Genomic DNA, 20,050 nt, shown 5'->3' with positions numbered 1-20,050 from the left:
ATGAAATCAGGTGCAAATTTATACTCTCTCATTAGGAATTAGTGTCAGAATGTATGCAACAACCCTGATTTGGGTCATAATCATAATATTGATATTTCTTTATATATAAAAAGAAATCAGGGTACCAAAAAGCCAAGTGATATCCCAAAGATCATGAAGTTTATTGCTGACAGTGAGTCCAGGTATGAGAGTTTGCACCAGCTGTTTAATTATCTCAAGTCATACAGTGTCAACTTACTGCCTTTTTTGTACAAGTCAAAAACCTAAGCAGCTAACTATATTTCTACTTATCCTTGGAGTATTTGGTAGACTGTAATTATATAATTTCATTAGGCTACTTTGAAGAGTAGATAAGAAAAGAAGTATTCTTAGAGCTTACTTCATAGCATACCCCTCCAAAGCCTTTCCAGCTGGAAGGAAGAATACCACCCCATTCTTATTTCTCAAGTATTAATCATCTTTTCTCTGCCTTTTCTCTGCTGACAACAACATCTTTGAATAGTAATCTGTAGGCTGACAAACAGTAACTTGTTAACTTTTTCTTTCCTTTAGAAAGATAACATGTAGATGGAAGCGCAGACATTTTTGGAAAGTATCAACGTTAGGTTACGTTTGTCTGGGGACTGTATCTCTGGACCATGCTACTGTGTGTTGTGGACTGCTGAGTGCAGTGAGGACTCCTCAGCGATGGAGGGTTGGCATGGTTCTGGGTTACAACTGTGGATGTTGGCCAAGCATTTCACTCCTTTAAGGAGAATGAACAAGAGCAGGAAGCAAATTGGTCCAGTTTTGACTCCAGTCACCTTCCCAAGCCCTGGTAGGAGTGTTGAGTAGTCTAGTAGCTATCCTGTTTCCTTATATTCTTCTTTTTGCCAGTTCACCTGTAAAGAGTGCACACGTGTTTGTGTGTGCATGTCTGTGTGTGTATGTGTGCATTTGACCTAGGTTCAAATCCCACACTTAACTGTATGTCTGACCTTGGGTAAGTCAGCAATTTAGCTTTGTTAAGCCTCAGATTCCTCATTAGTAAAGTGGTGGTAATAATTGTATGTAACTTCATAGCATTAAGATGAATGAGGTAATGCATAGCACATAGTAAGTGCTCCACTGTAAACAACAGGTAGTATTATCAATATTATTGTTATTATTAATTCACTCCTTCAACAAGTATTTATTAAGCACACACTAGGTGACAGACACTTTTCTAGGCCCTGGGGATATATGGAGTGTGTAATAAGATAGACAAAGGCTGGTCCTCATGGAACTAACCTATTGGGGTAGACAGTGAGCACTAAACAGATTATTTCATGGCTGATAATAATGAGTGATACATGGCAAAATTAATGCAGGATGAGGGTTCCCAGAACGACTGAGGAGAGGCAACTGTTTCGGCTTGACTCAGCCGGGCGGCGGCTTTCTCGGAGGAAGAGACACTGGAGCAGAGAGACATTTGAATAGAAGCCACCCAGTGAAGATGAGGAAGCCACAGGTGTGAATGGCCTAAGGAGAGAGTGAAGAATAATAGAAGTCAGCGAGGTGGGCAGGGCTTGTGCAAGGCCTCCAGGTCACACTGAGAGAGAGAATGTTTTTCTAAGAGAAGTGGGAAGCCATTGGTGAATGTGAGCAAGAGGTGACGTGAACACATTTCTACTTTGGTATTTCTTTAAAACACTTACATGGGTGGAGCATTTATTATTGTTTATCCTGCTCTAGTTTAGAAAAGTCCCATTTTACTTCATCCTCTGAGTTTCAGAGAAATTATCAGTTGTTCTATGAGTCATAAGCTGGTGACTCACGCACGACCTTTGTTGATTTAATGCCTTCAATCCCAGATGAAGATTTTGTTTTTTTAGCAACTTCAAAATTTCAGAATAGCCCTAGACTCTAGAAGATAAACAAAAGATAAAAATTTTAAATTAAAAAACCTCCAACCTTAACAAAAAATATAATTACAGTATAATTTTAATAATATAGGGGCTTCCCTGGTGGCGCAGTGGTTGAGAGGCCCTCAACGTGGGCCTCTCGCTGCTGTGGCCTCTCCCGTTGCGGAGCACAGGCTCTGGATGCGCAGGCTCAGCGGCCATGGCTCACGGGCCCAGCTGCTCCGCAGCACGTGGGATCTTCCCGGACCGGGGCACGAACCCGTGTCCCCTGCATCGGCAGGCGGACTCTCAACCACTGCGCCACCAGGGAAGCCCGATGGCTGTATCTTTAATGTTCTCTTGATGTTATTCACTCATAACTCAAGACCTTCATCCTACAGTGAGCCTCCATTCACCCTCAGAACTGTGGCCCCTGCGTTTCTGTGGGCCTGGAGAACCACAGTACCAGAGGGAGTATGATGCCCAAAATAGCCTAATGGCTTAGGTGTGATTTTCTGTGCCTAGTGCTTATCTGTTAAGTACAGTGTAAACTGAGAAAGAAGTCAAGCCAAGACTATAACAGCAAAGAAATCATTGTTATTTTATTTAACACAAATGCCCGAGTGTAGGTTTGTTTTTGTTGCCTTACCTCAGGAATGCTACTAATAGGTGGACTATACTTTATTCCACAAAGAAGATTCTTGTATCTTTAATAGGGAACAATTTTATGCTCAGTTTCCTCATTAGGCTAAATCAGAAAATCATTGTTTCCATTTCCAATTTCTAGATCACCAATAAAAATAAATGGAAATAATATTGTAGGCTTTACAATTTATACAGTTTTCATAAATATTTTTATTGTTACAACCACCTTGCAAAACTGTTAAGTTTTCTTATATTCATTTTACAGTGGTTTGATGAGAGCCTGATATCCTCCATTGGTGGAAAGACCATGTTGACTCCCAGGGGGCCTGGGGTGGAGCCCCTGAGAACCTGCAGTCAGGGTTCATGGAGCCCCAGGGTCTGTTCCTAATTGTGTTAGAGAGTGTGGGTATTAGGGTAGAGAACTGTGTTGCTGTGGACTGAATTGTGTCCCCCCAAATTCATATGTTGAAGCCCCGACCCCCAATGTAATGGTATTTGGAGTTGGGACCTTTGGGAGATAATTAAGGTTAGATGAGGCCATGAGCATGGGGTCCTCATGATGGGATTAGTGCCCTTATAAGAAATCACACTGGAGAGCTTGCTCTAGCTCTTGCTTTGAGCCATGTGAAGACAGAGTGAGAAGGTAGCCATATGCAAGCTAGGAAGAGGGTCCTCACTGGAAACTGACAGTGCTGGCACTCTGGTCTCAGACTTCTAGCCCCCAGAACTGTGAGAAAATGAATTTCTGTTGTTTAAGCCACCCAGAGCAGGCTGTGGCAGCCTGAGCAGACTAAGACATGTGCCTAAACAGACAGAGCAAGGAGAGCCTGAGGAGGGTATAGATGGCTGGGATTCCCAAAGATTCTAAGAGTCAGAGGACACTAGAGTAGGAGGGACCTGTGGCCCAGCATGGGGATGACAGTTAGAGTGGGTCTGGCAGTGGCAAACTTATTCTTCTGCTTGGGTACACATTCCTGGTAGCAGGTATACTGGTTGGTTGGTCAGAGCTACCATGTAAGCCTAGGAAGGAACAGATTTGCTAGGATTTGCCTAAGGTCCACCCTTCTGAGTGATGGAGTAGGGACTCAGCCCAGGGTGTCTGGCTTATAATTCCCATGCTCTTTTCAGTTTATCAAGAGCAATGTTGGTATTCATCAAAGTAGATGAAGACCAGTATCATTACTATTTCATTACTCAATCAAGTTACTATTAATTACTCTTACATTACTATTAAGTTATTATTAATAATTGAGTTATTCTTAGTTCTGTTAATGAGATTTTGTTAGAAACCTAACAATTTGTTTCAAGTACAGAGAGAATATTACAGCAAATCTCTGTGAAACAAGATGTTTAAGGTAGGGCGGCCATTAATATTTTTGTGTGTGAAAAAGAGCACCTTTTAAATTTCCCTGAGTTCCCGTCGAAGTCTTACACTCATGATGGAGGGGCTCTGCTGACCATGGAAAGGGCCTGGGATTTGACAGCAGAAGACCCAGAGTTGAGTCTTGGTTCTGCAATTTATTTAGACCTTGCAACTTGGTTATTAACTTTTCAGGGCCTTGATTTCTTCAGCTGTAAAATAGAATGAACGGTAACTCTTGCCTTTCCTATCTCAGAAGATTATTGGCAGGAATAAATGAGATACTAAGTGGGGAAAATGCGAACTGGAGAATATTACAAAAATGTTCGTATGGGGCAATGGGCATGGGGAGAGGCCTGCAGCAAACAGAAGCCTCAAGACCACTGATGTTGATGCTCTTTCTTCCCGAATGTCACAAAAAGAGGGGACAGAAGTGGCTACTGTCTACTATTCAGTTAAGTTCCCTGTTTTCAAAAAGAATAGCACAGAATTCCTAGTCACAAAAATCTGTTAGTTGACAAGTTTGGGGCAGGAGTTTATTGTAATTGTATTTGCATTCTTTTTTCCATACTTGAAAGATCCAGAAGTTCACGGTCACTTCAGGGAAGATGTTTAGCATTATGAGTTGGGATCACATTGAATTAAGTCTGGAAGTGAAAGTTCAAAAAAGAGAGGGAGATGGCCCCAAACCCAGTGTTGCTGGAGCAGTTGAGACCCCTCCCAGTGGGTTCTGTGGAGCCACCTCAGGGGTCGAGGAATGGAGAAGATCGGGGCGCCGTTCAGCGCCCCTGGGGGGTGAGCCCATCTCGGAGACTTCCCGGGCTCATCTAGAGACCTGCAGGCGTGGTGAGCAGAGCCTGTGCCTGTGGTCGGATCTACCCAAGACGCAGCCTCCTGAACTTCCCCTGTCTTTGTTCTCCTCTCACAGTCCTGTTCTCTGTGTGGGGTTGGGGGTGGGGAGTGGGGATGTGCCCCTGCATAGTTTCTGATCCTTATGCAACCCAAACCCTACACTCAACTTCTGATTATTTGATTTCAAAGCCTGCTTGCTCGAGGCAGCCCTTGTCCAGCCCACAGGTGGAGGCAGAAGTCCTGGCTCATCCTGTGTCCTGCCTCTGCCTTGATACCTGAGGCCTCTGGGGCTACATCAGTAGAAATGGTCTTTTGGTCCATTTCATCTCAGAACACAAAATTTTGCTGGGTAAATTTTTCTTTTGTGATCCAGGATATTGGGCAGCCGTTGAGTGGCATTTGTTTTTCTACTTTTCTCTTACCTCATTCCTACTAATCATTCATCCAAGTTTAAAATATTAACCATCTTCTAAAGTCAACTCAAACATACACCCAACTTCCTTAATCCAAGTGCACAGCTGCTACCAGAAGCATAACTAGGCCAACACAACCAGTCCCTGTCTCCACTGGTCCAATCCAGAGGTGTTTCTTCAAGTCCGTGTCCAGGTTTGACTTCACGCAGGGGCCTTGGTGTAGGAACACAGCACGTTGTTATTACCTACCGAAAGAGCCCCAGGGCAAGGGGGCAGGGACCTTGACCTTCCACTGGCCCACTAACAGTGGCCCCATTCTACCTCTCTGGACCTCTATTTCCTTGTCTCTCTAAAATAAGAGGATTGGACTTGATGTTGTGTCTTTGTTTAGTTCTACCTCTAATGATCTAACTTTTTACTTTGCTTGGTTTCAGTGTGTGAAAAACCACACATCGGATCTCACCCCTCCCTGCCCACCCTGCCAAGGACTCAGGCTTTGAATGGTTTTTGCTGATAAGTCAGAAATGTACACACAGCCGTTCATGCCAACTCATCCAGGCCATGCCATGACAACAGACTGTCTAGCCAGTGATTGGGGATGTGATTTATGATGGCAGTCGTTGGGATCGGTGTGTAGAGAATTTTGTTTCTCCAACACCAGCTGACTTGAATGGAAGTTAGAATCCTAAACCTTAGCCTTTTCTCCATGCGCTGGCTCAGACAGAATTTGTGAAAGACGTGGCTGCTCTTGGTGAAATATGTGCATCGTATTTAATGGTAGTTTACACATTTGCAAGATGTTTGCAGTTTTTCTTGACGTGCTTATTTGATCTTTTTAAAACCCCTGTAGTATAGCCGGGGCAGTTAGGACCATTCCTGAGAAAAGTCCACTTCCGGGATGCCCGTGCCCCGGATTCCACCACTTCAGCCCAGGTGCAGCATACGTCCCACTGTGCTGCTCCTTGGGAAAACACATTTATTAGCACTGTTTGTCAAAGCCTTTCATTTTACACCAACCTCTGGAAAAGTAAATAGCAATCCCCTAGATAACGTAAATGAATAAATATAGTCAGACTGGGTTGTACAAAATGCTAACAATCCTCTGCGAAGGGTGCAGACTCACTCTCTGACTTTAGAGGCCAGAGAAGCTGCCACTGGTATCACAGGCTCTATTTCTGGTCCACAGAGTTAATGGCTCTTGAGTAAAACAACAACAACAACAAAAAACTGGCGCTCTTTACTAAATTTTGTTTCATGTTGGAGTTGTAAGTAGCCTTGGAAGTCATTTGTGAGCTGAATTGTGTTCCCTGAAAATGCATATATGTTAAAGTCCTATTCCCCAGTACCTCAGAATGTGACTGCATTGGAGATAGGGTCTTGAAAGAGATAAATTAAAATGAGGCTGTTAGGGTAGATCCCAATCCAATATGACTGATGTCCTTATGAGGAGAAGAGATTGGGACACAGACACATGCAGAGGGAAGACCATGTGAGGACACAGGGAAAAGTTAGCCATCTACAAGCCAAAGAGAGAGGCCTCAGAAAAATCTAATCCTGCCAACACCTTGATCTCAGACTTAGAGCCTCCAGAATTATAAGAAAATGAATTCTGTTGTTGAAGCCACACACTCTGTGGTAGTTGTTACAGTAGCTCTAGCAAAATAATACAGTCAGGTAGGCCTAGCTTCATCCCAGTTTGGTTCACTTCCCCCTAATCCTTGGCAGATTGTTACTAAGCCTTTGTTTGGCCCCTTCTGGTGATATGGAACTTGCTATCTCACAGGGTAGCTAAGATCTTGTGTCCCTTAGGACTCTTTCACTTGAGGTGGCAGAAAACCTTACCCAAAGCAAAACAAGGAGTGTATTGTCTAACTTAAAAGTCTAGCAGATGGCCTTAGGTGTGGCTTTAATCGGGTCTCAAATGATGTGATCAGAGCCTGGTCTCTCCCTCTACTAGCTCTGCCTCCTGTTGGGTAGGCTTCATTTCTAGGCTTACAGCGGAGGTCCCAGGCAGGTCCACATCTTCCCAGGATCAAGTCCAGTTGAAAAGAGAGAATGCCGCATTCCCTTAGTTTCTGCTTAGCAGCTAAAACAACAATATTGTACTGACTGCTCTCAGGTGTGGGCTAACACAGCCCACACGCTGTTCAGCAGTAAAGCCCTTCACATATTTGAATGTCCCTCCTGCCGCTTTGCTTCTCCAACTCCCTCAGGGATTTTCCCCAGAACATCTTATCCCAGACTCTCCTCTTTTTAATCTTCCCCCTCATTCAAACTCCTTCCTTTTTTTTTTTTTTTTTTGTCAGCGATCTCCTAATTGTACCCACTTCCTGCTGTGGTCTGGCCAAAGTCCAGAACAGTAGGATTATTATGTCCTTTTGGTTTGGTCATGATATTCCTTCAGCCTGAATTTTGCTGAACTTGTTTAGTTCCCTCAAATTTAGCTTAGGGTCAACTAAAACTCTTGAGGCCTTTTTCAAATTAATTGCTGTGACAAATGTCAATGATTCTTGTTTGGAAATTTTAGAATTTGTATTTTATGTATACCTCAGGCCATCGCATGGAAAATTTTTAAACAAAATCATGGCGTACGTGGGTGTGTGCTGTCTATGTATGTGTGTTTGGTCATTTGACTTTTATCCTAATGGAAGGTATAACAACGAAACAGCATATTGTATCTTTTAAGTGGTTGGGTTCCATTAATCAAGGTTCTATTTTGTTTTCAGCATCCTTATTTTTCTACCTAGAGATATACACAAGCTAAGAAAAAGTGGGCAGATAAACGAAAAGAGCAATGCAAAGATGTAAATATGGCCAGGAACCAGCACCGTGACCCGGCTGACGGTTACTAGTATTATACTCTTAGCTTAGCTTATCTGTCATTTGAAGAGGAAAGATTTGAAGGCAGCAAAATAATGACTTAAGACCAGCAGAGACTGAGACTTCACTTTTATCCTTTCTTTTTCTAGCAGGAAAAAATAGAAGGAAGTATTAGTAGCTGCAGAAAACATACATAGCTAGATGAATATTCTTTTTCCCCCGTTTACTCTTCTGATACACAGTGTGGTTCTTATTCTCTGTTCTACAAAGATGGGTCACTGGCCAGCTACATACACCTGTTTGGCGATAGAAGCTTGGTGGCTTCCAGGGTCTCTACTGGTGATCCCTTTGGCTATGCTGTGGTTGGTATGGCAAGGCCACTGACTCTTTGAGCTTTGTGGCTTACATGCTAACTCTTATTCTGGTGAGATAGGCTTGTGGGTACCCAAGATCCTTGTTATCTGCTTGTGCACATGTGTTGAGGATCCATTGCATGGTGCTTCAGGATGCCCCGCAAAAGCAGACTGTAGTCAGCTATTCGTTGAACTATTCCTTGTCCACATAAATGACTGAATACTTATCTTCGAGCGTAGCCTGTTAACATTAATCAAAAATATTGCCAAATGTGGACATCCATTTTATCAATCATTCTATTTCTAGGCCTCGTTTATAAGTCAATTCATTCTTTCACATACCCATCACTTATTCCTGTACCATGATCAAGTGTCTTATACATATATATATAATTACAAGTATGCATATATAATTACCAATATAATAGGTGGCTATGTACACATACAATTACAGGCATAGTATATGCACAGTTTACATTTATATCGTGTTCACCACCATACGCCTGGCACTTAACACAGAGTATGTTCATTCAGTAAATATTTGTTGTGTGATGTTCTGGTTAAAGTATTTATATTTTCCCTCTAGTCCATGACTATTTATTGAGTGCCTGCTAGGTGTCAAGCACACGAGATAAATCTGAGCCGACATAATATGAAGTAGACATCACTCTGCATGGAGCATACAGTCCAGTTGTCAATGGACAGTTACAACTGAGATAAGGGTTATGAGGAGAGGCACATGATGTGATCATGCAGAAGGAGCTGAGTGAGAGCTGAAGGAGGAGTAGGAATCAAGTCACAGGTAGGGATGGGTGGGGACAGTGGCCCAGTGGGTCCGCTGGGAATTCACGTGGCTAGAGGACAGAAGCTAGGCAGCGCACTGTGCCAGATAGTCTACCAAAAAAGATGTTTTATAATAGAATCTTTTTTTTGGTGGTTCTTAGCGGTTTTGATTCAAAGGTTCCCATTGTATTACATGTAATACTTTCTGATGATCCAAGTGGCTCTTGAACCAAATGAATACTTTTCTTAAGTTTGTCTCTATAGACTGCCAATTTTCTTTGTCCAGAAAGAGCACAATCATGGCAATGCTGAATAGTTCATGTGCCTTTCTTAACTAATTTGTATGAATCTTTGACTTATACCCAATCTCATAACAGATTCAAAAGATAGAAATAATATTGAATATTAATTAAGCTAGAATGTTGTATTATTTTTAAACCAAAATAGAAACCCAGGTAATGATCCCTTCAGGTTGGAAAACCATGGGTCAAGCATCATACATCATTTACTGTGCCTATTTATAGCTACATGAAGTACAGTGACTAATCTCTATTCTTTGAGAAAGTAGATACACACATGGGAAGGAATTCAAGAGTTCTAAAAGATATTCAGTAAAGTCTCTCTCCCACCTTTGGGACAGTCCCCCAGCTCCACTCCCCACCCAGAGCCCATCAGTGATATGCGGTTCTAGTGTCTTCTTCCAGAGATAGTCACTTCACATGTAAGTGCATAATACATGTGTATGTAACTCTGCTTCCCTGACGTGAGGATTACAGTGCTGTACTTACTGTTCTGCAGTGACTTTTAGCTCGCTTTAGGTGACAGTATCAAATAGTTAGTGGTTGGTGGATTAATGATAAGATGTAACATATTCACAACTTAAACATTTTGAAACACAAAAATATAAAAACATTTGCTAATCTTTGGTTGTAGGGCCAAACATTTTCTTTGAAAATGATTCTGTTATTGGGGTTATGATTTCCATCAGTTTTGGTTTCTTTTGTGTGGAACACAGACATAAAGATACTTTAAAAACAATTTGGGTACAGAATTCTATTTTTAAATTATTATTATTATTATTTTTTTTTTTGCGGTACACGGGCCTCTCACTGTTGTGGCCTCTCCCGCTGTGGAACGCAGGCTCCGGACGCGCAGGCTCAGCGGCCATGGCTCACGGGCCCAGCCGCTCCACGGCATGTGGGATCTTCCCGGATCGGGGCACGAACCCGTGTCCCCTGCATCGGCAGACGGACTCTCAACTACCGCCCCACCAGGGAAGCCCAAGTTTTTTTATTATTTTAACCTAAGTTTTTAATGGCTGCCTTCCCATGCCTAATTTGATAGTTTTTTCCCCATCTTTTAAATGTTATTTTTACGTGATTTTCAAAAAGTACATAACTCACTATGCAAACTCAAAATCTACAGAAATACACTCCTTAGACAATGAATGGACTGTAATCACAAATCTCCAAGGTAACCATTGATCGTGGTTTGGTGTCTGTCTCCTTCTAGATTTGTTTAGGTACTAATATAACTTGAATATGGAGACACACACACACACACACAGGACATTTTATGATACAGTGACCAGGAAGCCTTTAAGGGACTTATCTAGTGCTTCCCAATAGGAGGTGTTTAGAAATGTGTGAGGGGGCATTTTAGTTTTTTCAGAGACTGTCACTTAGCGCCCAAGGGCCAGGATCCTAAACATCCCCCGGTGAATGGGTGGGTCCCATATGATAAAGAATTATAGCATCCAAAATGATGGTGGCCCATCGAGAAACGCTCTTTTCATGGAAATAGTGCTTCTTTTTGTCCTCATGTTTTATCCATTTACATAAGATTATATTAAATTACTTTACTATAATTCACTGAGCACTTGAGTAAGGCAGGCTCCTTTTGAGTACAAGATGAAAAAGACACAGTCGTTGCCTCCCAGGAACTCATGGTCTTCTGTGTATAGCACTTGTAGATTGTGACAAGTACTCTAATGGAAACAAAGAGTATAACAGAGGAAGAGTTATACCTGGGGACATTTGAGATGGTGAGATAGGATCAGTTATACCTGGGGACATTTGAGATGGTTTCTTAGAAGAGATGAGCACTTTCAAGTGTAGGACTCTCACAATCAGAGATACTAGTGCCCAAAGTCATGTCTTGGAAGAAGGAACAGGTGTGTCATCAGCTCTGCCACTTCTAGGTGAGCACTGGGCATGGGGTGTGACAGCTCCTGCCACATGTTGCTCAGGTCATTGACTCCAGGCCACGTCTTCACTCTGGTTGCTTTTGCTACCACTGTGGCATGAGAAGTGTCCCGTGATGGTAGCTCGGGCCCTGTGCTTAGGGTGGGAGTTCCAAGGAATGCCAGCTAGGATCCGTTCAAGCCAGCCAGCCCTGGGTATGGGACACAGGGTAGAGAGGACAAGAAAGGGGAGGCAGGACAAGAGATTCCAGACAGTGACAGTAAAACCCTATTCTGCTACATAGAGGCAGAGAAATCCTGGGAGGACACCCACAGTGACATTACATCATGCAGGTTGGTTGGGAGGAGGGGGATGAATATGAAAAAACAGTAATTTTCGAGACTAAAATTTAACTCTTCAAGGCTTACAGCTTCTAGTTTAGTTATCTTCTAAAGAGTGTGGATTTATATTTTCCTACTGATAAAGCTGACAGTCGGGAACATCATCTTACTCTAAGGTTGTCATTCCTGGGGAGGAGGGCACTGCTTCCACTGAATGCTTGCAGTAAGCACCAGAGTCCTGACCTTAATTAGCAGCTGGTGTCTGTCTGCTCTAGAAAGACACCTGTAGCAATATCTGAAAGAACTTTTTTTTTTTTTTTTTTTACTGACAAGTTCATATAGACCATAAAAGGATGGTCTGGGAATGATGGAACCCAGCCTAAGGGTGAGTCCGTATACTGTTTACCATACAGAAAACCTAAGCTGACTCATACATGAGGCACTTCTTTCCCATTAGGAACTGGTGTTCCTAGTGAAACTCTAGCTAGGTGACATTGTCCTCTAGCTGAGGACCTTGTCCCAATGGCCTCTAACCTGTCAAAATATTACTTTCTGAATCATGGTTCGTTGCTAGTCTGTCTTTTTTTTTTTATGAATTTATTTATTGGCTGCATTGGGTCTTCGTTGCTGCAGGTGGGCTTTCTCTAGTTGCAGCGAGCGGGGGCTACTCTTTGTTGTGGTGCGCGGGCTTCTCATTGCGGTGGCTTCTCTTGTTGCGGAGCACAGGCTCTAGGCACGCAGGCTTCAGTAGTTGTGGCTCATGGGCTCTAGAGCGCAGGCTCAGTAGTTGCGGCGCACGGGCTTAGTTGCTCCGCGGCATGTGGGATCTTCCCAGGCCAGGGCTTGTACCCGTGTCCCCTGCACTGGCAGGCGGATTCTTAATCACTGCACCACCAGGGAAGTCCTGCTAGTCTGTCTTCATCTCCACCCAGCCCTGGAGCAACACTTCTGTGCGTTGGAACACTGTGTCTTTGTGCGAGGGCTTGTACCACAGGTTGAGCGCATGTTCAGACTCCCATCTGCAAATGCTCCATGTCTGGTTGATAAGAACCATTCTTATTATCCAGGGCATTTTGTTTTCATCCAGTGTTTTTTCTTTTTTGAGGAACTTTTCTGTTTCTCCATTAGAGGCTTTGCAACATGCTTGCTGCCAATTACTCATTCGGCTGAGAATGGGTTGTCTTTGCGTGGTGTTGCTCTTTCATCTCATATATCTGAGAGCATTGTAGGATAATCCTACTTAAATCTTTCTCTGCTGCTCATAACCTGTATTGTCTCTGGAATAGAGAATAATTTCCAGATTGGATCTGGGCTGGAAAAGTTCACTTATCTCTTCATAAATCCTTAGACTTTGATCCGTCTTACATCGTTCAAATACCCTCTCTGCCTGCAAATGCTTGAGGTTTTATGGTTAACCGTTCTATTGTTCCCTCTGCCCGTGATGCTTGTCCCTCCTCCTTTGTCCCTTTGCTTCTAACCCAAGTGTCCTGGGACTCCCAGGGGTAGCTAAGAACCTCTCCTTTGTGTAGCCATAGCACTTTGTGCAGACCTCTTAGGGTATTGTATTTAACTTATTTGCTTCTGTGCCTGTCTCCCCACTAGACTAAGTTCCTTGCAGGCAAGGAGGATTTCTCTTCATTTTTATTCCCTTTCATCCAGCACAGTGTATGTTACATAGTGGTATCTCAGTTAATGTTTATTGAGCAAAATTCATGTTCTTTGTAATTTAGAAATGTTCTCAGGGGTTATTCAGTCATGTTATATTATAGATGGTTTAAATTAGAAAAGTAGGACATCATAATTAACCCACACTCTGTTAGGAATTGCAGGATGACTCACAATTAATTGCTTCTCTATCTTGAATACTGTCATTCTGAAAAACCAAATAAAACAAAAAAACAAGTACCAGTTTCATTATAAGATAATCACCAATCAACTTATCCTGTCAACACTGTGGGTTGTGGTTTTGTAAGAAATTAGAAACTCATAAGTACTTTTCTCCTACCATTATATTTTGCTCAAATAAAGAATCAAGGAGTTTGACCAGTGATTTGGGTTTTCCATGGTGTAGTGTTTTCTGCTGAATCATCTGCTCCTTACCAATTGTGTTCTTTATAGATCAGTTATCTATAACACCTGTTCTAAAATTGTCTTTATTTCTTGTCTACTTTTGTACTTACTGACTTCTTGTTGTGAAATAGGAAAGCAATGATGTTGTTTCTGAGCTATTTCACTGTAGGTGTTCAATGGGTCTCTGTATGTCACTGAGAGGCATTTTTCAGACTATTTTTCTGTATTTCCAGACCTCTTAATGCTCAGGCAAATTCTAGGACTCCAAACATATGCTCTATATTCAGCATAAAGAATTTGTCCAGAAGATGATCTAGTAAAACATATTATAAATTCCTTTTTATTAGCAAATCCTTAATTTCATGAGTGTGCATGTATTCATTTCCTAGGGCTGCCATAACAAAGCACCACAGACTGGCTTTAAAAAATAGAAATTTTATTTCCTTACAGTTCTGGAAGCTAAAAGTCCAAGATCAAGGTGTTGGCAGGATGTATGTCTTCTGAGGACTTCTCTCCTTGGCTTGTCTTCCAGTGTCTTCATCTGGTCTTCCCTCTGTGTCTGTCTCTGTCCTAATCTCTTCTTATCAGGACACTAGTCATGTTGGATTAGGGCCTACCCATATTACATCATTTCACCTTAATCACCTCTTTAAAGGTCCTATCGCCATATCTAGCCACACTCTGAGATACTGGGGGTTAGGACTTAGACCTTCAACATATGAATTTTGGAGGGGACACAGTTCAGCCCATAACAGTGAATACTACGGCAGTTTAAATATCCCATTCAGATATTAAAGAGATTCTTAGGTTGCGGCAATACTTTTCAGGGATTATTCAATAAATATGTTGTCTACTTCTTTCCCTTTTCATAGATCAAAATGCTGCCTTCCTTTCTGCTCATCATTTTACACTTGCCGATTTTTTTAAGCCACCGGCTTCGCCAGAAGGGTTGGTGAGGGAGGAATGCTAGTGTCCTCTCTTGGAATTCTGGGATAAAAGTTTTATCAGAAAAAAGGAGGATACTTGGACACTTTTCTTTAAAATAATAATAAGAATAGTAATAATAATACCTTTTATTGAGTGCTTATTATGGGCAACTCACTGTGTTGTAATTATCACAAGCCTGCAGAGTTGATGTTGTTGTCTACTTGATATATGAGGAAATCGAGGCTCTAGGAGATGAAGTAATTTGCACTGGATACTTCTGATTTTGTGTTTTCACCTTTACAAAGAACTATCAGTTCTTTGGTCCCAAAGAACTATCAGTTGTGAGATTACAAACATGGAAAAGAATTGAAAGGTATATCAAGCTCATAGTCACTGGGCTGGTTGGTGGCAATCCGAGACCTAAGGGTCCGAGAAATTACAGACTCCAGTGGCTGAATTCCACGGGGGTAGAGAGAGGTTTGAAGGCATAGCGCAACCTACCTCTTATGTGTTACTTAGGGCCAGGCCCTGTGGACTGTGGCCTGGATTGAATAGCGGTTGTCATGGTAACCCTGATTCAGAAGTGGGCTCAAAAGAAAGGTATAGGATAGGCAATATGAACACAAGGAAGATGTAGTACCAAATCTTTTTATGATGGGATTATGGGCAAGAATTACTTGGAGCTGCTTAGAATGAGCTAGGTCAGTGGTTCTCCACCTTTGGCTCAGTATCTGAATAACCTGGGGAGCTTTCAAAAGCACGGAGCCTGAGTTCCAATCCTAAAGAGCCTTAACTGAGGGTGGCATGGGCCTCAATGCTGTAGTTTTTAACAGTTGCCCGAGTAAATCTGATGTACAGGCAGAGTTAATAAGAACTAGTGAGCTAGGTCAGAGGTTGGCAAGCTATGGCCAGGGGCCAAATCTGGCCTACTGCCTGTTTTGTAGGACCCAGGAACTAAGAAAAGTTTCTATACTTTCAAGTGGTTGAAAACAAAATCACAAGAAGCATACTATTTTGTGATACATGAAAATTACATGAAATTTAAATTTCAGTGTTCATAATTCGAATTTTATTGGAACACAGCCATCCATGCTTATCCATTTACATGCCATCTATGGTTGCTTTCATGCTACAGCAGCAGAGTTGAGAATGTGCAAAAGACCTACAAGACCTATTTACTATATGGCCCTTTATAGAAAATCTTTGCTGACCATGAGTTAGGCTAAGTTGATGTCATCAGTGGGGCTGCTTTAGAACCTGGAAGGAAACATATTTGTGTAACTTGTGTGTTTGTATAGTGTATTTTGCATTTTAATCTCCTGCGGGCTTTTTGTTGCTGTTTCCTAGCATTGGGACCCTGGCTGACGGATTTATAGCAAGTTTGTTCAGCAAATTTTTTATCAAACAGGTTTGAAACATACTTTTTTCTTCAAAACATACAAGTAAAAAGAGCATAAAGTCCAAAGAATATGACAACCCAGACCTTTTCGTTATTGAAGAGCTCCTAAATCCATTCTAATATCCATTTCCTATCCCATCCCCACCCCGTCAACCCTTTTGTTGTCTTTCCCCGTATTTCTTTCCGCTCCATATTTGCAGTTAATACCAGCTGGATGCCTCAGAGCATTTCGTTTCCTTGATCCAGTGTTGGAAAAAGAGGACACTGTTTATAAGAATGATTTTAATATAAAAATACAGTTGAGTAAGATTAGGAAAATACCACTGATTGTCAAATTGGTTTATTTCTTTTACCTTCTAGTTTTCATCCACTTGGATTTAGAACACAAGAAAAGCATTAAGGTTGGGGAAAATTAACAGAAAATGGAAAACAACCAAGAAAAAGAAATCCCCTGGGTTGTGTTTTTGTAAAGAGAAGTAGCCACCGTTTGCTTCCAAACCAGCCTGTCTAGTTCAGAATGAGAGAGATGGTAACCTTATGCTTGGATTCACCGTTTAAGGCCTTTGTTTATTTTGTTTTTACTTATAATTTTTGTGGTGGTGATTGTGAGAGTGAAAGCTAGAGGCTGATATATGTTTATCAATTTTGTAAACATGTGATATCATGGATTTTTTTTTTTAAATAATGAACTTGTATCAATTGAACTGATAGGAAAAAGTGTTTGATTTCCAAATAGTTATTATTCATCATTGGATGACAGTTTTCAATGACCTTGAGAGTCTCTTTGTGAAACTGCTTGGTGTCTTGGGTATTGCAAGCGGAGCCACATATTCACATGTTCTCATTTTTAGCCTGTCCTTCCCCCATCATAGTGAAGTGGCTGCAATCCCAGGCATATTTACCCTACAGCCACCTGGAAGGAAGCCAGCAATGTCATTACAGATGGCAGTATGCCCAGACTATCTTAAAAAAGCATCGTCTCTGCTACTAATTAAGTTTCAGGAAGGGTGATGTTTGCTTTTATATTAACAAGCATTTTGAAAAGGCTGAGAGCAGATATGTTAGAAGCAGTTTTCTTATTCCTAAGAGTTTATGGTTAAATTTAATTGTCCTTTAGCTTCCCCACTTCTGAGTTTGGAACACTGCCTGCTGGATGATGGATGTTTTGGGCAGGGGAAAAACTAGGTGATATTTGCATGTTTTGTATCTCTACCAGAGCCTCAACTTATTTTCCTTTGCTTTTTTTAGGGTTCTGTACATTGGCCTGGCCTGCAATACCGCTCGCTATATTTATATTTCCTACCTGGAAAATGCCTGGACTGTTCTCCCCATGGAAGTTCTTCAAGGCAAGTTAACAGTTGGAATTAGAATTATTTTTCTACCTGAGTTATGACTACATGAAAGTTCAGTGGCCCTCAGCATCTGACTCTACAAAGGAAGGGCAGAGGCACTGTTTTATATGAGTTTGAAGTGGTTGTGAAGGAACAGGTTACGTCAGGGCGCTGGTTCTTCAGTTCCTCTGAGTGTTCTGTGTTTGTTGAGCTAAACAAAGCTGGATTATTTCCCACACCCTTCTGTTTAAACAAAGAAAGAGGAACTCTGCAATAAACTCTCATGTACAGCTGTTAGGTGTACACATCCAAAGGTGGTTTTAAATATAAAACGATTTATATTTTAAAGATTTTGGTATTTTTGTAGGTTAACTATACTTACTGAAAAAAAAAAGTCATAATTATTATATTTCTTCAGTTACTTTGATCACACCTAGTGATTTGTAACACAAGCTTTATAGTCAGGCTGTTGTTTTCCCATGCACCTTTAAAAGCTTTGCTCAAATATCCTGACCTGAGTTCTTCTCTTTGCTTCATTGGACCCTTCAACATGTAACTTTGAAAAAAATTTCTTGCCATGTGGCTTAAGAGCAGTGAAAACATTGATTTCTATTCATTAGCTCATATAATCCAGACTGTATCCTGAGAAGTTCTGTTAGCAGCTTGGCTAAACCATTTGGTGATTGGCATTATGATTAAAATAAAGGTTCAGGATAACATCATTGGAGTTGAGGTCTTCCAGGGCTGCCCAGGCTCCTAAATCATTAATTGTACCAAACAGTCTATGACTATATACAATTTTATTAGCTTTATAGATTGCCATTGTCATTTTCCCTAACCCTGAGGATGCAAATGCCATACAATCAACATAATTCTTTATCATAGTGTCTAAGATGAAAGACTCACAATTATACATCTAAACAAAATGTATACAATGCGAAAGCTGATTCACCAAATCCCATCGTGGCAACGAAAAAAAAAACCTGTCCTAATTGAAAGGAGACATAATTTATAGTCACATTAAAATTATAAAATTCAAATATGGACACACTTTAAAGGTGCTTTTCTCAGGTCTGATGCAGTGGTATAAATGATGAAAGAGATTTTGTTTATAAATATATAGAAAATGGAAATTTGGTCTTATAATAAGAAATTATTGTTTGTAATAATTAGAACTCTTGAATAGTCTTGAGGTGGGGCATACATCTCAGTAGTGTGTCCTGTAAGAAAAACAAAGCACAGAATATGAACTGCAGGAAAGAAATGTGCAACAACAAGGTATAAGCAACACAGCCTTAGGGGTTCCCACCTCTAATTCTGACTCTATTCTGTGAGGCAGGGTGCTCGCCTGACTTAACTGCTTTATTTATTGGTATGACACCACGTGCAGACTCTTACTTAAAAAAAACAACAAAAAACAAAAAAACTGGTATACCTGTTATAATAATACATGCATAGACCTTTTTCTCTCCTTTTAATTTAATATGAATTAGATAAAAAAGGATGGTTTGCATTAGTGACTTAAGAAAATAGAGCAGGGACTTCCCTGGTGGTCCAGTGACTAAGACTCTGCGCTTCCCAGTGCAAGGGGCCTGGGTTCGATCCCCGGTCAGGGAACTAGATCCCACATGCCGCAACTGAAGATCCTGTGTGCCGCAACTAAGACCCGGTGCAGCCAAATAAATAAATAAATATATATATATTAAAAAAAAGAAAAGAGAGCAAAAGAGAGAAGCTTTTTTAAAACAGTGGTTAAAGAAGACATAACAAGAGAAGAATTTTATAAGAGGGAAAAAACAAATGCTGTTGTGAATCGAAAACGTCTTTTTTCCTGTTAATTTATTAAAGATATGTTAAATAGCCACCAAGAGTCACGCAGCATGCTGAGTGCTGGGAATATAATTAAAAAACAATATATTAACTTAGGCCTCAAGGTCTCACTGTTCTGGAAGCCAGATGTATAAATACATAATTGCTACCCAGTGTGTTAGATGGAATCAGAAAAATGTGCCAGGTAACAGAGAAGGAGCTCCATGGAGGGAATGATTAGCTTTGTGAAGCAGAGAGTGGGAGGATGATATTATTAAAAGATTCCCCAAGGAAATCACAGATAAGCTGGATTTTGAAGGGTGACCAGGACCCCACCCGGTGGCCTAAAGAGAAGCAGACATTTTGGCACAGAGAAGAGCCACGTGCCAACGCACAGCCGTGGAGAGCGGAATGGCATCTCAGGGAACCTGAGTGTGAGGCTTTGGCTAGGGCTCGATGGTTTGTCATCCTAAGCTGCTGACCCAGTACATGTTTTTATAATATGTATTTATGTGCACCTTAGGGCAGTTATCCCTGCTTCCCGTGGCAGGCTACAGTTCATACCTCTGTGTTTCATTTTATTTCCCCTGTGCCAGTAGAAACCTAGCTACTGATCTGAAGCAAGTGAAAAGGGGGAATCTGTAAATACGGGGAGTCTCCACATCTAACACGGGGCTCTGTGACGAGTTCCACAGAGCTCTTTGCGTCTCAAACTGGAGGAGACGGTTTCATTCCCTGGCAGAAGTGAGTGCTGAGTGTTTTGGCTGTACAACAAAAAATCCCTTGCCTTTGTTTGACCCATGCCCACCCTACGGAAAACAGTGGATTATCTATGTGGAATAAATCCTGTTTCATAGGAACACACTTCTGACTGAACAGGTTTGTTTTTCCAGTCTGAACTC

At 41.4% G+C, this 20,050-nt stretch overlaps 1 protein-coding gene across 2 annotated transcripts in view; it reads left to right on the top strand.

The window, feature by feature from the left end:
- Positions 1-20,050, top strand: part of MFSD6 (major facilitator superfamily domain containing 6) — a 73,255-nt gene that overhangs the window by 34,893 nt on the left and 18,312 nt on the right. For both annotated transcript variants that reach the window (XM_027125674.1, XM_027125684.1), the window contains exon 3: positions 17,257-17,354. In XM_027125674.1, coding sequence (XP_026981475.1) covers positions 17,257-17,354 — 98 coding nt within the window. The remainder of the gene's footprint in view (positions 1-17,256; positions 17,355-20,050) is intronic.

This window comes from Aethalodelphis obliquidens, unplaced genomic scaffold, assembly GCF_003676395.1.
Source record: "Aethalodelphis obliquidens isolate GAN/ISIS:26980383/991018 unplaced genomic scaffold, ASM367639v1 scaffold2, whole genome shotgun sequence".
Classification (NCBI taxonomy): Eukaryota; Metazoa; Chordata; class Mammalia; order Artiodactyla; family Delphinidae; genus Aethalodelphis; species Aethalodelphis obliquidens.
Note: the sequence above shows the minus strand (reverse complement) of the source record. Positions and strands in the feature narration are given on the sequence as shown.